Below are 18,407 nucleotides of genomic sequence, written 5' to 3'. Positions count from 1 at the left end.
CAAATTACTAATATCATAATTAATATTAATACCAATTCTGGTGGAAAAAAAGGTATATCAACTTATAAGTAATAAATAAATAAAATTAAATGTTATATATTTTGGAGATTTTGTTTCTGGAATTTTTTTATCATTAAGTAAATGTTTTCCCTTACTGAGCAGAAGCATTGTGTGTATTGTATAACTTCCTAATGGAAAGTGTGCATTAATTTGTTGGTTTACAGAGTTGGCCATTTTTTATTATGGCTGTGACATGTAAAGCACTTCATAAAAGCAATCTCATAAAGCACCAATCACAGTTTTTCTGAGACTACTAATTATATAACCAATTTGTATGGTGAAAACAGCAAAGATATTAATTTTAGGGTTGTGAACACCTTCCTTAAATCATTCAAGAATTGCAATTGTAAAGAATGTTTGAGGTAGTAAATAATTGTTGAATTATAAGCAAACTGCAACCATGTTTATTGATTTAAATGAATACATTATATTGTCTGATGATAGCATTGAAAGCATTTAAATAAATTAAAAAATGGAGACTTATAGAGAAAGCTTAAACGTGATTTGTATGTAAACAACACAAAATGGTTGTGGTAATTGAAAATGCAATAAAGATTTGTTATGAACGAATAAATTCATGTGAGACATGTTAACTCATTGGAGATACCCAATTGACAATGCAAATGAAGAGGCTAGAACGCCCTAGTGGTTAGTACAAAAACTAACAATTTTAATTACCATCATCTTAAAATTGTGATTCTAAGCATGATTTAACATAACTTTCCATCAAAATCTGATATTTTACAGAGTCCATGCAGAAAAATACACTGAAAGCATAATTAATGTTACACAAAAATAACACATATGTAAACCTTGATTTCATAACCCTTGACTAAATATAAATTAAAACTTAAATAACAAGCTTAAGACGACAAATATTCAAGAATATAAAATAATTGAAAAATAAGCAGTAGTATATATATTATACCGAAACTAGTTGTCAGACAATGGTAGCAAGCATAATATATGTACAGGCCTATGAAGTAATCCATTGGATGTACAAATGTCCACAACCCTAACTAAATAATCGTGATCCCCGTGAGTCACAATTCCAAGTTTCCAAAACAGAGGAAAAGTGTTTTCATCGCTAAGTAAAACTAGGTTACCTACAGAAAGGTTTCGGGTGGGAAAACACTATTGTTTGTGTTGTTGTAAATGATGTAAATAATCCTTAGACCTTCTTTTCCAAATTGAACAAATGAATCGTTGTAATAATTGTCATCTATCCAAACATTTAAGAGAGATTTACATTAAGGCAGGATCAGGAATTGCAGTAAGAGGAGAACCTACAAGGAGAAAGTGGTTCTTGGTTGTTAGAAGCAGTTAAAATGGTGAACATAGATCGAGAGTACAAGCAGACTTCAATTTGAGTTATGCTGTACACTGGTCTTTAAAATTAAGGATTATGTGACCTATAACATGACGTAGATGAAATGTGACATCCTTAATAGCGCTCTCCCACAAACCACCAAAATGAGGTAAAGACAGAGGAATGAATGACCATTTTATACCTTGAGGTGCAAAATATGATTGAATATTTGACTTGTAATCAAATTCAACTGTAAAAGTTTTTACAGTTGAAGAGTTTAAATAACTCATGAAGAATTTCTGGCACAACAAAAATTGGAGCCGTTATCAGAAAACATTTGAGAAGGAAGACCTCTACAAGAAATAAACTATCTGAAGGCAGCAATGAATGATTCTGATGTCACATCACAGACTAACTCCAAGTGAATAGCTTTAGTAACCAAGCAGATAAAAAATGCAATGTAGGATTTGGTTAAAGTTTTAGATTTCTGCCCACCATAACAAATCATAATCAGACCACCATAATCCACAGCACAACAAGAAAATGATTTAGTGGAGTGATTCGAGACAGAGGTAACTGACCAACTAAATATATGAACTAACTTGAATAACAAATAGTTTTCCGAATAATCAATCATGCAGTAGATGCAAGTGATAGTTGAATGGTTGGGGTTTTTTATATTAGATATTCAATCAACGTCATACAAGAAACAAAGTTGCTGCGATCATTTGGCCAACAGGACAAATCTTGTGAGAGCCATTGTGGCTCATGCCACCAATGTGATGATCTAATCAACTTAATGGGAAGACAACCTCTAGAGAGTCATTATCATGTCATTTAACACAATGCCAATTAGCCCTTGAAGGGTTGTGCTATATTTCAGAAACCCTATTGCCAACAAAAATTTTCCACTTAGAAAAGACTGCCCATGAATCCAGCTAAGGCTATAGTGGAAATCTGAATATAAATTAATTTAATCTATATCTGTATGTAATGAAGAAATTACCTTTTTTAGTAAATGGGTAAGAAATAAGCAACCACAAATCTCAAACGTAGGCAAAGAAATCTGTTTCAGAGGAGTGACTCTTGATTTAGAACAAAGTAGATAGGATGAAATTTCATGATTCGTAAATAAAATTTGTGCATAAATACAACAGCCATAGCTTTGCGTAGATGCATCAGCAAATCCATGGATTTGAAATGACTTAACACTATTACCATTGTTTGGTTTAATAGACCGATTTATATTTATTAAACCAATCGAATTTAGTTTATTGTGCAAATCCAACCACTGAGATAATGTGTCTGGTAATGTTTCATCCCAAACAATCTTGAATTGCCATAATTACTGCATAAAATGTTTATATGAAAACACAGTGGGACGAATTAGACTTAAAGGATCATAAATGCTTGCAGTTACAGAAAGAATATTTCTTTTAGTACAATTTTTGGGATTATTGTTATGATTGATTTCACAAAATAGTGTATCAGAATTTTTTTTCCATAAAATTCCTAAAGTACGTACATTATGACTTATATTTAAAGAAATACAAGAATGAATCCACATTGAGTGATGAGGCAATTTCCTTGTTTGAAAACCATTTGTGAAGGGGATAGCCGTATTGCTTAATACTTGACAAATATCTAATTTTAATTGAATAATTTCATTCAGATCATCTGATCCTGAAATAAGATAATCAACACAAAAGTCATTTCTTATTGTCCTGCTTGCAAGTGGAAAATTGTCTTCATTTTTATTTGCAATTCAGATTAAACATCTAGAAGCTAAATACAAAGCACTAGCCGTACCATATGTAAAAGTTCTTAATGTAAAATGTTTTAACTCTTGTTCTGGTGAATCACGCCCTAGAATCAGCAGGTTTGACTAACACTTGTCTGTACATTTTGGTTATGTCTGGGAGAAGAGATGATGTAATTATGAATTATAAATTTGAGCCTAGTAATAAATAGATCTTGTTGAACAATAGTTTCAACAAATAATGTATCATTAAGAGATAGACCATTTGTAGTTTTGGCTGAACCATCAAAAACAACCTGAATTTTAGTTGTTGAACTGGATACTTTAAATACTGCATGATGAGGTAAATAAAATACATTTGACTTGCTGACTAACAAATTGTCTGAGTTAAGTGCAGATATATGACCTAAATCTAAATATTCCTTGATTAATGTGGTATCCTTAAAATTAGAGTTATTTTCTTACATTCTAAAGATAGAAATCTACGTTTGCCATTGGCAAACAAGTCAAGTTTAGTGTTATCAGATTTGTGAGGTAATGAAACAACGAACTTGCTACCTTTATTGTGGAAGGTGTTATCAGAAAAATGTTTTTCCCATGCTGAGTGTTTAGTGATTGAAACATCAAAAGCATCTTCCTCTACTTAACAAAATTTTTCAGTTATGGATGAGAGATTTATAATAACATTACAAATAAAAAATGATGAAACAGTATTAGTGTTCTTAACCTCTAAAGGGAGATATCGAGCAAGTATATAACCTAATCTGCTTACTTGGATAATAAGGTAGTGAGGACTTTGTGTGAATTTATTAGGTAAGATGAAACTTAAATAGAATTGAGCACCTAACAAAATGTCAATGTAGCCTGGGATATTGAAATTTGGATCAGCAAAGAATAGATTATCAGGTAGATTCAGGCGAGAGGCATCAAATGAATCAGGAGGTAGGCTATCCATTGAATTTGGCAAAACAGCACATTGCACCTCGAGTGCAAAATGTTAATATCAAGAATGTAATTTGATTGTGATACTATAATCAGAGTGACATGATGAATTACTTACACCTGATGTAGGAAGATTAGTTTTAATGAGATTAAGTCCTAACTTATGTGCAAATTCATCTATACAAAAATTTGCTTCGCTGCCAAAATCCAACAAGATTGTGCATGAATGAACATTTCCAAATTTGTCAGTAGTATTAGAAACTGCAGTAGATAAAATAATGTTTATTTATTTGAAGTTTGAGAATACACTAAGTATTGTTTTCCGAATAACAGAATGACCTGTACAAAAACAATTATAACATTTGTTTTGAGTCAAAAAAGCCTTTCACTTTTCAGTAGATAGATCCAGAAATTTTTTACTATAATATAGATAATGATCTGACTTGCACATTAAACACTGAATAGCTTTAGATTTTGAATAATAACTGACAACATTATTTTTAAAACGTGTTTGTTTGCATTATAGTATAGAGTTTTTATTTTGTTTTTTATTTAATTTATTGTAGTGATGCTTATTAGGAGAATTGTTAATACTTGCTTATAAATTTTAGTCTGTGTTCATATTAATATTATCAAGTAGTCTTCTTGAATTAAGAAATTGTACAAATCCTTTAAAATTAGGGAAATTTTCATTTGATCGTTTTTTCTTTCAAATTTTTGAAGTATTAGAATCTAATTCTGAACTTAAAAACAGATTAATAATGAGCCCATAAGTATTTACAGGAATTTTCATGGCTTCAGGCAAATTCTCACATGGAGTTATTTTATTAACAAAACTGGACAAATTAGCTGCAGACTCCTTATAGTAGAGTCTATTCTTAAAATATTTTCAACATTATGAATAGAAATTACATATTTGTTATCAAATCTCTTTTTTGTAAATCTAAGGTAACCAAATAATTTTCATTGGTCATCGGTAAATTTTTGACAAAATTTAAAACTTCATTGTTTAATGATAAATGTAAGTAATGTAATTTTTGCATGTCAGATAAATCAGTTCTGGAATTAACTAAATCATTAAATATATTATGATAGTGTTGTCATTCCAGTACATTTCCATTAAAATATGGTAGATTTATTGGCTGAAATGAATTTAATTGGCACTGGAAAAATTGATTTAATATCTTTATTGAGTGATTTCTCTAATGTTTGTTTTATGTATTAAAATCTTTAATTTGCATTCAGTTTTACACAGATCATCTTCAGTTTGTATCCTGTCCGAAGAGACAGTGTCATCTTTGTCATCATATTTGCTCTGTACTTCAAGCAAACTTCTTAATTTAATTAGGGCGTAAGTCATCTCGCACCCAGAAAAAGTTTCACCTCACGTCTTGTATCAGAATAGTCCGAAAAGGGCTAATTCTAGTAACTGAGCCTTTGATTACACCTCTCATTTTTATTAATTGTTTTTTCTTCATGATTAATTAATTTAATGAATACAAATTTAACAAGGACTTAACTTTAACAAATCAAGAAAGAAAGAAAAAAAGAAAAATGAACTGAATTGTAATAAATAATAAATGATATGTTATGACTATCAATTGATAATGTAAGATCGCTGATATGTTAATAGAAGATAATGCATGGAATGTTGCTGAATTCTAGCCCAGTATTGCGACGTTGACTAAACTGCTGGCTCTTGACAACATTGAGTCTGCGACCTTGACATCCAATTACGTCACTATTTTGTAATGCTCGGATGTACACAAATTAACACAATGTAGTATTAGTCGATTTCATGCTTAGTATTCAGTTTGGAAGACCAAAAATGTTAACAACCTTGCTTCAAGATTTGATTCAAGAATTGCAATTTTTAATGTTTGAGGTAGTAAGTAATTGTTGAATTATAAGCAACTGCAACCTTGTTTATTGACTTAAACGAAAACATTATTTTTCTGATGATAGATTTGAAAGCGTTTAGATAAATTACAAAATGCACATTTATAGAAGAGGCTTAAATTTGATTTGTATGTAAACAACACAACACGATTCTAGTAATTGAAGATGCAATAAATATTTATTATGAACGAATAAATTCACGTGAGACATGTTAACGCAGTGAGTAGAGAGACCTGACTGACATAGCAACTAGGCTAGAATACCCTAGTGGTCAGTAGAGAAACCAACACTTTCAATTGTCATTATCTTAAAGATTTTAAAATTCTGATCTAACTGTGGTTTGACAGGTTGAATCATTTGTACTTTGAAAAGTTAAGCATACTGGTTTGAAACACCATATTTTGGTTCTTTGAAGGAGAGCAAGGGAAACCCCACTTTTCTTTCTGCACCTGGCACAAGTTCTTTATTAATCATAAGAATGGTTAAGCAATTCTGAGAGTATTTGTGTCTCGTATAAGATCAGCAAAAATTTTGTAATTACAGTGTATAATAAGAAACAAGTGAATGAGTCTTTAATGCCATTAATTTTTATAAAATGAAACTTCAGCAACACTGAAATAGTGAGTAGTGGTGTTCTTATGTTTGACAGGTCTGGTGGTCAAATCACAGTCCAGCTCTGCATCTTTTATACTCATAAAAGTTCTTATTTCAGATTTTCATGTACAAGCTCTCACCTTGTAAATGTTTAATTAAATATAAATAAATAAGTAAAACATAAAATTCTTATTTATATAAGCATTTAATATATAAATAAGCATATTGCAAATTGTGAGATCCCAGGCTTTTTGTAATTTTTTAGGACATGGATTTGAAATTTTTAATGAGGAAGATAGATGTATAAAATGATGATAATTGAAGATTTAACCGAATGCTGACCTCCACAATCTCCAAGAGATTTAAATTAAAAAATTTTAGTTTTCTTATGTAGTTAAATTTTTAAACTACTGTTAATTTTATTGAATTGAATTGCAAATTAACTTAATGAGGATTAATACTGAGAAGATAATTCAGAGAATATTTATTTTAAATCTTCATGGCTAGTTTTCCATTCTGCTCTGTTAGTCTTATTTGTATTTATTCTTTCAGAGCTGCCTGATCTTTTTAGTGAATCACAAGTGAAGATGCTGAGAGAGTGGAATGGAGAAATTAGGTTTATACAAAACTTTAAGTTAAGAAGATTTAGAAAAGATCAGTTATTGAAAATTGAGGAAATCAATGTTTCCCATTCGAAGAATCAAGATGGAAATGAGAAGATGCTAGAGTAAGATGAGTAAGTGTTACATATTGGTAAAATTATCAGAGCTGGCCGTAAGAGAGTTGGTGTCAAATGCAAAAGAATGGTGTACTGTTACCCTCACATTGCTACAAAAACTTTTATTTAATTTTACATTATGGTTAAACATATTTAAAATATATTTTTAATTCATTAAAGTGTTAATGTGAAGTACATTTATTTTTTATTAATATCTTCATATCTTTTTGTTAAAAAATCTTGTCTTTCTATATATTTAACTATGAAACTTTATTTTTTATTGGTAATTTTGTCATTATTGATCAGAAAAATACTGTATATAATAAGTAAAAATAATGTATAATACTATATTACATGTAGATTAGTTAAAAAAAAAGTGCCAAAAAAATTTTTTCTGTTTTTTTACACTGTAATATAATACAATACCTTATTTTTTTTTTTTAATAGTAAACTTGATGTTATGTAATTAACCAAATCTTGTATTTTAATAAATTGTAATTTTTATACATAAAATATCATTAATTACATGGAGATTGATATCAATTTATGAACTACCAAATTAATTATGAGAATGATAGTTTATTTAAGTTGATAGCACTGATAAACTGGTATAGTAAATTTTTACTTGTCACTTTTCTAATTGTAATTCAAACATTTTTGCTAATGACGTTTTATTTGTACGTTTTTTTTTTTAGACAAATTAATTTTAATAATTTACTCCTTTAATAGTGTTAAATTTACTGAAAAATGTTTATATAGATAGATATATTTGGTAAATAGATCATTTGCTTTTTCTGTTTTGGTGGTTCATTTTTTTTAACACTTGGACCTCAGACCAACAATTACAAAGCTTAATCCAGAAAAATGGACAATTTGTAAATTTAATAAAAAAGTCATTATTATGTTCAATTAATTAAACAGATTTTACTTAGTTTGATGAAATCCTTTAAACATGGATAATCCTCAACATGTGCCAATAGTCCTCTGCCTTTTCTTAAACAGTGCGGTACCTTTGCATATGACTGTTTCCTTGGCTTGTTCTTTATTTGAACATTATTTTGTTTCCAACACCCATGTTTAGCTGTCATCCATCCAAGAATTATAAAATCTGTGTTGCACATTTTCATAATGTGAATGATATAAAATAAATTGTTAAACAAGATGCAACATTCATTTTATTTTCAACATCATAAAAAGTACTTGTAAGTTCAGTACCTTCATCATTATCACTCACATTAGGTGTTAAATCAATAGTAGTTGTGTTGCAGTTGGGATAAAGTGTACAAAATATTTGTTCATTATCTAAAATCATTTTAACTGAAAATGCAAAATGGATAAAAAGTAATTGCCAGCAAAATTAATTTAAAAAAAAAGTAAAGTAATATACTGGTGAGTGAAAATTTACACAACTCTGAATTCAATAATCTACCTAACACATTCACTGCTGAATTTCTTTTCTCTACTTACCTGCTGTGCTGATTTTTTTTTAAATAAATTATATTACTATATAACTAGTTTTGTTTTTAGTCTATGATTATCATAATCTTGATAATATGCGATGATGCCATGTGTGTCATCATCAGCAAGCAGCACATAAATGACTACTACAGTTATGCAACCCAGCTGTTATTTTGCATTTTGGTGTTTATTTTTCCATTTGTTCTTTGATATTATTCAATGGTTTTTAAAATGTATGGTTTAATATTCTGTCAGAGCAATGGAAGCCTTTTTAGGTTATAATTTACTGAAATTATAGAAAAATTTCCCAAACAAAAAAAGTTTCAATATATTTATACTGAAATTTTTTATTTTCTGATTAAAGGTCTATTTACACACATCAGTGCCATGTCAGTTCAGTATCAGTGTTATCCATGGTCAGTCAGTGATGTTAATTTACAAATATTCGACATCCATCTGTAGTGGCATCACTGATCTGCCATGAATAATATTGATACTGAACTGACATGGCACTGGTGTGTGTAAATAGATCATAACAGTTTTTGATTTGCAATAAACATTTTTGAAGATAAATGGTAATAAATTTTCATCTTTTATAGTATACGTAGGCCTTCAATTAGTTATGAGAACATAGCTTTTATTAGAACACATAACTATGTTTGTACGTATTATGAAAATTAGAACAATTGACAAAAATTTTACTAACTAATAAAGTTTGTCACAAGTAGCTTGTAAAATGAAGACATATTTTAACACTTCACAAAATTTAGCAATTTTTTGCAATCTCTTATAGAGTTATGAATTAGGGCCTAAAATAAATCATGTCAAAATTAAATTTCATAAACTGATAACAAAATTATGAGAAATTTTATAAGTAAACTAGGCTTTTTTATACGATACAGTTCCAGTACTAAAAAAGTGATTTTTTTAGTTTCATTTATGTTCAAAGAATTTTTAAAAAAGAAAAAATAATTTTTTTACTTATAAGTTAATATTATGCAGTTTTAAAATAAATTAATAAAAGTATAACAAATATATTTTTTTAAATTGTACTTATCTGATTTTCTGTAAACAATCTCCGTTTGTTGAACAAATCTGTATGAATATAACTGAACAAATAGATAAACTACACAATTAAATTGAAGAATTTTTTCTCCGTACTAATACACAATAACAAAACCCTTACCAAAAAAAAAAGGTTCTGAAAAAGAGTGGGAGAGGATAGAAGAATGCCCCTTACCCTTGATGCATAGATGGTGTCACGCACACGGAGCAGTTTCCTCTCTATGATGCCACTGTGGCATCATCAGTCCTGAATATGTTAAGTGGGAAATTTGCTTTTAGCTTGATAGTTACAGGTGGATTGGTAATGCTTGACTTTTTAGCAATAATGTGCATGCTACAATCAACTAACCTCTTCCTATTTTGTCTGTAGGTGTGCTATAAAAGACTATCATCATGTATTTTACATAGTCTCAACGTGCATTTTATTCTTTTTATACAAAAAATAATTACTTCAAATCACAATAATTTTTAAAGTGCCAGGAAAAGTTTTACTGTAGCTTTTCCTCGATCAAATGTACTCAATAAATCAATAATTTTACACATAGTCGGTTGTTTTAGATAAACAGTTGTGTAGATGAAAGAAAATAGTCTGGCTGGCCTATAGTTAGAAATGACAAATCTTTAGAATTTGTTCATGCATCATTTGAATGAATGATCACCTCAAAAATCAATAAGAATACTATCTCAGCAGATTTGTATATCATATGAGAGAGTGCAAAGTTACAAGGAAATTAAAATTACATCTGTACGGTATTCACATCATACAGGAATCACAAGAACCTGGTCACAGTAAAACTCAATTGCAAGTGATTTATGCATTTTGTTCACAGCAGTAATCAGATCTGGGATAATATTTTCTTTAGTTACAAGGCATGGTTCTATCTAAATAGCCAGAGCAACTGATACTGGAGTGGAGAGAACCTTTGTGGTTTCCATGGGATTCTTTTACATTCAAAAAATATTGTGGATAGTACCCAATTTCTTGGAAGAGAATAGTGGGTCCAGCATTTTTCATGGAAACAATAATATCTGAACGCTGGCAGCAGATTATAATTGACTTCATAGCACTGCTAGAAGAAGATGAACATGATTACTGCTTGCAGCAGTACACACTGTGAATAATGCAATATTGCTGCTGTGTTAGTTCTTTGGGGAGGAAGTCACGTCTTGTGATCTATGGCCATCTAGGTCACCAGATTTATCTCCCATGGATTTATTTTCTTTTGAGTTATGAAAAAGAAAATATGTTCAGAATAAAACTAGGACAACCGATTGACTCAAACAAAATATTGAACTCTAAATACCCCATATCAGCGCTGCAACCATTGAAAAAGTAACTTCTAACATGAAGAAACATGATGCATGTATGAAGCACATTTCTAAAATTATTATAAAGAATTATTATAAGTTATGAAATTATTTAATATTCATTTAATTCTTGAAATTCAATAAGGATTTTTCATATATTGGTTTACATGTATTTTTTTTCCATATAGTTGTGTAACTTTTCCATTCTGTAAAAGTAGGCTCAGCATGAGAATGAAATGCTGTAGTGTACTAAACATATACATATAAAGCTCTAGTGTAACAATAGTTTTAAATTGTCTTCTGTACTTTTCATCTTTTGAATTTATTGCTTCATAAGCAGTACAACTTTATTATTACAATTATTATTAAATAAATCACATTACTACTGTTCCTTTTTGTTTGTATGTAGATAACATAGTAAATTACTTCTCAGTTATTTTAGGAAAGTAATGAAATTATGCTTCCTCTCTTTAGGCAATTAAAATTTTAATAAATGGTTTCTGATTTGATAAATATTCCAAGAAAAAATGTGTTATTAAACAAACCATTACAAAGATTTGGTATTAAACCAAGAAGCTTGTTTGTTAAAACTTATGCACGGCTTGTTGCTAAAGAACTACACCATATTTATCTAATGTGGTTTCACTTACAAGGATAAACTTATTCAATTGATTTTTCTTCTGTACTTTTTTGAGGATATGATTTGCAATACAGAATTATTGCATTTGTTATAGACATCATAAATTGAAGTAAAAATTTTTTTTACACCACAAACTGGATTATATTATGAATTATCATTTTCCTCCATTACACTTTTATTGAAATTATAGACTATTTGTGCATCAGCTTTTATTTTTTACCATTTACTTGAAAATTACTTTTTGTGTTGATAACATCAGCACAGTCTTTTGTCTTTCCATTTGTTAAAATTTCTTTTGTCATCTTTTTAATTCCTCTTGCACTTACAAACTGCTTTTTTGTTTCTTTAGCATAAGTAATGTAAAATAAAGTACAAAGAGAACTGTAGAACCAGTTCATAAAGACAGTATTACCTTTTTATAAATAGCTAGTAAATAACCTGTTCAGGGTGAATGTTTTATACCTTATCTTATCAGCATACACACCTGGTTGAACATATCTAGTATTTGCATTGTAAGCAATATCTCAATTTTATGCTGTACTGGTCGGTTTATCTTAACTGATTAGAAAATAGCCTTATGTTTATTTGGGTTGTGACCAATTTTATTAATGTTAATGTTTGCATAAAAATTTAATAAATTGTGTAAAAACAGACTGAATCAAGGGCTGGTTTCATATAGTGTGTTTATAAATATAGTAGCATATGTATAAGTTCTGATTCTAGGTTTTCTTACATTATACATAAGTGCACTTACATATAAGTAGAATTATTTCTAAATATATGCAAACTGTTATTAAACCATAATAAATAATTCTAAATGAGTTCAACTCCAAAAAAACAAAAAAATACCCCAACCGCAAAGATACAACGATAAAAATTAAAACACAGAATTTAATATATTAGCCCAAGTTTATACTCAGGTTTCAGTCAGTTGAGCATTATGAGCAAAGTTTACTTTGGCAAAGAGTTAATATTTACAATTGTAGAGAAGATTGATTTTTAATAAAATGTCATCATGTAAAATAAACATTAATTATCGTACTTTTATGAATTATATTAATACACATATTTCTGTAATAATTTACCCAAAAGTTTCAAAATACTCCTTAAAAAATTGTTAATTCTCTTTGTTGACATTGTATTACTAACTTGTATTTTATTAACAGAATATTAAATTACATTATCTAAGTATATTTAAATTAGTTTGGTTGTTACATAAATTAGGAAAATTACCATTTTTCAGTAAAATTATTAACTGATTATGTAAGCTCAGTGTCTACCATTTAATATTATTACAATTAAGGAATATTCATGCAAAATACATTTTATTTTAGTTTGTATAATTTGAGTTATTGCTATATGAATATTTAATTGCTGGCTAATTTCATTTTCAGTTAACACTGCATGTAAAGAAGAAATTCAGTTTTCACCTATTGACAAAGATAAATTTTTGTATGCTTTAAATATAAAAACTCTTTCTCCTCAAAATAATTTACAGTAGTTATTGATAAGAGATTTTGTCAGATTTTATTCTGGTTACTTTTCACAATAAATTGAAAAATATTTCTAAAGTATTTTTTTTTTTTAATATGTTTGAGTAAAACATAATTAAAATGCTTCAGTCCTTTAACCAAGTCTTAATCCATTAATATGAAAGTTATTTTCATTAATGAGAGAAGTTTGCAATTTTTTGGATTTGTGTGAAAAGAAAAAACATTAGCCTTATTAATTTTGCATAACGTTTATTTTTTATGCACATCAAAATAAAATGTAGAACATTAGAATGTAATGTGGTAAATTAAATTTTAACGTGATAAATGTATGTGGAAGTAGAATCTTAATTAATGCACATTAAATAAAATTGGTAGAGAATATGGGTAATAAATTAAACAACATTTTTGCGCTTTCTACAAAGGTAACAATAATGGGACACTTCTATGTCACATAGATTTACTGGTGATCTGATATACTAACACTTGTAAAGAAGCTTTAAATGTTTTTCATATTTTTACAAGATCCTTTATACCTGCTAAAAATAAAAGAAATAATCCTGATATTCAGGCCTGTTCATAATGCTGTATGTTGAGCAATATAGATATTTTAAAGAAACGAATGTGGTACTAAATTTGGCATCTTGCATTTCACTGCCCAACCTTGATGTCAAAGGTGCCAACATCTTGTTTCCCATGCTCCGAGGATAGCTTTGAACATGCAATAGATATCGGTAAGAAAGTTTTTAAAATCCTTTAAAACTATGTCATAATTTTACATCATATTTGTTGCGATATAAAGTTTTAAGTAACTTACAGTTAAAATATTACCTTAATTAAAAATATGTTTATATTTTCAGTTAAATTTTATATTGTTTATTCGTATATTCAATCAAATTTTTGGAGGAAGTAGATTATTTTTTAAAGGATTAGTTGCTGATACAACTACATTTGTGTCTGTATTTAAAATAAATATAATATTCAATCATTTGAATGGTATTTCTTTATTTATGTGTATGTCATTTCAGTTGACCTAACTTGAATCATAGTTATTCCCATAATTGACATAGAGATTAAGAATAACAAACACCCTTATTAAGCAAAATGAGGTCGAGTGGTTTACTGTTATCTTATGCACTAGATGATGTGGTTATGCACTAGATGTGGTTGAATATCAGATTACCAAGCTCACCAAATTGGAGATGATATTTGGCCCTATAAGTTCTTACCATTGGACTGGTTTTATAATGAACATAATTACTTTTAAAGAGAGCGAGTCTGACTTATGCCGCTTGTCCCTCAGATGCAATGCAGTCATAAAAAGACAAGAATAGATAATGTAAAGCAACAGATTAATCTACCCCATTCCTTTGTGAAAAAATTATGTTTACTATAGATTTGGGATGATAAAGGAAGAAGATTAGCTGATCTTATGATTTGTAAACTGGATAATTCAATGTAGGGTGTTTTTTTTATTTAAGGGCACCATTTTATTCTTGAATAAAACAAATAGAAAATTCTTTTTAAATGAATTGTTTGTTTGATGAATAACATTATGTAAGAAAGAATTACATTGATCAAATGACTCTTCTGATAGTCATAAATCCTGGCTCTTTCCATAATATTTTTTACTACATTAGAGGACATTTATGAGGTTATTTGCTTGATTTCATGAAGAACTGTGGTCTTCAGTTGTTCGATTGTTAGTGTGAACTTTTCTTTATGTAGTTTTAAAGAAAAATGTCTACCTTGCTTAAATCAGGGCAATGAGATGGCTTTATAATATTATTTGACCAGGAATTGCATCCAGAATTTCAGTCTTTTACAAGCTGAACAGCATGTGGCACCATTCTACCCTTGGAACCACATGTATATAAACATTGTTTAACTGTCGTAGTATCACAAAATATTGACCCACTTCTCCAGTAAAAGTCATGACATTCTCACCAGCATTTTTGAAAGAGTAGTGGTCCAGTGATGTCACCAGCCCAGATGATGTATCAAGCTGAAATTTCTCATCGAGTTCTTTTACTTACTAGCTATCCAACCTACGTTCAACAGATGAAGTTCCCTTGAGCAGATTGAAATTAGGATTAGAGAAGAAGAGGGGCATGAACCATTGGTCACGGCTCACAGCTTCTTGATGTACAAGCAGCATGCTGGTTATGCTCTTTTTGATGAAGAGATATTTCCTGATATTCAATATTGGTTCACATGAACTTTAAGAAAGTCCACACCCCTCTTCCCTCTTTATTCCTCAGAAGGTAGAACTGCTCCTAGGGTGATAGCAATACTAGGTGAAAGCGAAGCACAGTATTTGGCTTAGCTCTTTCAGATCAACAGATGTACTTTGTTCTGCCAAGACTGATTTGCATCAGTACTAGCATGTTCTTTCAAACCAGATAGTATGGCTCTTTAGCTTGGATATGATTCATCCGAAACCTTGGACAAAATCTAGATATTTTTACATGTTGCCATTCTGCATCCCTGCTGATTCATATAAATATTAATATTATACTTTCCCATTTCTATATGATTTTTTTTTTTTAATATAGAAAACTATTAGGAAAGTCATAGATATATTTTTTTTTCAGAGTCATTAGGATGTAAAATGTACATTGTTGCTTTAAATACTGTTTTAACTTGCTACAATGGTCTGGAAGTAACATACGCGGCTGATGTACATATTTCACCCTAACAGTACATACATCCATTGTATACATTGTAAATGATAACTAAAAATTTTAAAACATATGTACCATTTCTTTTTGTGTAGTTAAAAAAAATGTAATGTCTTATTTGAATAATTACAAGTATCTTATAAACTAATAAATTATTTTTGTTTTTATTTCAAATTTGATTCTTGCTACAAAAATCAATATTCTTTATATATTATCCAGTAATTTAAATTATATTAAAATTAATAAATTTTTTTTCTTAGAATGGATTAAAATTAGGAAAGATTAATAAAAAAAATATATTTTAAAAGATAAAAAATTTATCTTTTAAAATATCTTTTCCACAGAATTAATGTATTCCAGTCTTGTACATAGTTTCCATTGCACATGGTCATTTATGTTAATAGGAGGCATAAACCAAACAGATACATATAATTATTTTTATTATTAGAAATATATATTGCTATTCTAACTGCCATTACCTCCCAATTATCCACTTTAACCAGGAAGAGGATCACAAATAACCCAAAATCGCAGTTGATCCAAAAATAATATTTAATAAAGTAATATGTGTTAAAATTCCCTAATACTGTATTTCAGTACAGTATTTGCATGCATTCACGATGAATAATAATATAAATACAGTACACTACATTACACTATTATGTATCTTGTAAAATTAATATCCATAAGTTTATTAAAAATACGTATTAACATATAGTTAATTTTCACTAGCGCTATATGTAGATTGTACATGCAATAGTGTATGTAATATATAATGCTCTAACAAACTCTTATTAAAACTGCAATATCTAAAAATAAATTAATAAAATGTGCATTTTACTCTTTTAGATATTCTTTTTTAAATAAGACTATCGATTGTTATCTAGTATTAGTAGTTTGTATTTAATCAGTAAGAAAAAAAAAAATACTTAAATGTAATTAAAGATTTTAGGAACCTAGGAGGAAAATATTTTTTTTTTTTTTTTAGATTGCTATTTAAATATGTATACCTGCAAATCATGCAAGGGATAAGTGAACTTCAGTCTTGTTATTATTATAGGTATTTTACATAAAAGGATATTCATATCTGCCGTGAACTTTATATTATTCCATACAGAAGAATTTGAGATCTTTAAGTGACATCCTATCATGTGTCGGTAATAATATAAATCTAAAATAAATCAAGACACTGAGTTTTGTTCTTTACATACAGACAATTGGAAGTTAGGATTTCTTAAGTGAATGGAGAGCTAGTGTCAAGCGCTAAAAGGTAAATGATGGCAATACTGCGATTGGTGTTATCAAGGTTACATGTAATACAAACCACCTAATTAGCAGCCTCTATCTCCCCATTGCAGTTCACTTACGGCGCAGTCTGATCTGATGGGTTAAATCTCCTCAGACTGAATCATTTTATTGCTGTTCTAAAATAAAAAATAGATATGAATTATTAAATTATGATCAACTTAGGGATTTTAATATTTATTGATAGAAAGTAAGAATTTTTATTAATTTAGATTTTGTAAGAATAGTATTGTAGAGAATTATGTATGTACAAATTAATTATATTTTATTTTCATTCATGAAAAGTAAAATTACACAGAAATGAATCAAAAGTTGCCTGCTGGTGTTAGGAATAAATTTTTATATGTATTTTTGTTGAAATCATTCTGCCAGTTAAGTGTAATTGAGGACAAATATTCCTTCCCCATATTTGCTGACCTTAGAAGAAAAGTACGGTATTATGTTCGGTCGCACAGTGGGAATGGGGGTTTTGAGATATCAAAGGTACAAAAATACCATTCAGTTAAATTGTGGTTTCCTTAAACATTTATTTATAAGCCTATATATATATATAAAATTTTGAGGCTCGAAAATTAACAAAACTAATTGATCAATTTCATTGAAATTTAGATATGTTAAAGTAGTGTACCTGAAGTTGTGCAAGTAAAACGTTGATGATAATTGGTTGTGTCCTTCTTAAGTTACGTTCAATTTAAGATCGAAAAAGTTTGAATTGGGCAATTAGAAGCGGTATTCGTTATAATGCTGCAGGTTGGAACATTGACGTTATTTTAACTGCGTATCTGTATATCTAAGGATTTTTTTTTGTAAAATATTACATTAGAATGAGTAGCTACTTTTTCAAAAGGAAACAAAATGAAATAACGAAAAGTAGGTATTCTAGCACAGAACTGCGCAAGTTTTTGTATGAGAAACCTACCCTTCTAACAACGAAAAAGTTTCGGACACAACTTTTACCATGAGTAAATCATTTTGAGACTTGGCATAATTAAATTAATTTAATTTTTGTAAGCCAAATGACTCATTAGGTGGTGATTCCAATTATTTATATGATATTAGATGAAAATTATTTACAGGAGAGAATTTTTTAAACCTAGAGGGAAATTTTCTATTTTTATTGGGAGTCGCTGCTGATATCTTTTCAAACTGTAAGGTTTGTACGATTAACATCAGCTGAGT

General features: G+C 28.9%; 1 protein-coding gene across 1 annotated transcript in view; it reads left to right on the top strand.

Moving 5' to 3' along the window:
• Nucleotides 1-13,221, top strand: part of LOC142328258 (translation machinery-associated protein 16) — a 40,809-nt gene extending 27,588 nt beyond the window's left edge. The window contains exon 5 of the mRNA XM_075371970.1: nucleotides 7,116-13,221. Within this exon, the coding sequence (XP_075228085.1) occupies nucleotides 7,116-7,294 (179 nt within the window). The 3' untranslated portion in view covers nucleotides 7,295-13,221. The remainder of the gene's footprint in view (nucleotides 1-7,115) is intronic.
• The last annotated feature ends 5,186 nt before the right edge of the window (nucleotides 13,222-18,407 follow it).

This window comes from Lycorma delicatula, chromosome 1 (assembly GCF_047948215.1).
Source record: "Lycorma delicatula isolate Av1 chromosome 1, ASM4794821v1, whole genome shotgun sequence".
In the NCBI taxonomy this organism is placed as follows: domain Eukaryota; kingdom Metazoa; phylum Arthropoda; class Insecta; order Hemiptera; family Fulgoridae; genus Lycorma; species Lycorma delicatula.
This window is presented reverse-complemented; position numbering and strand designations above follow the sequence as displayed.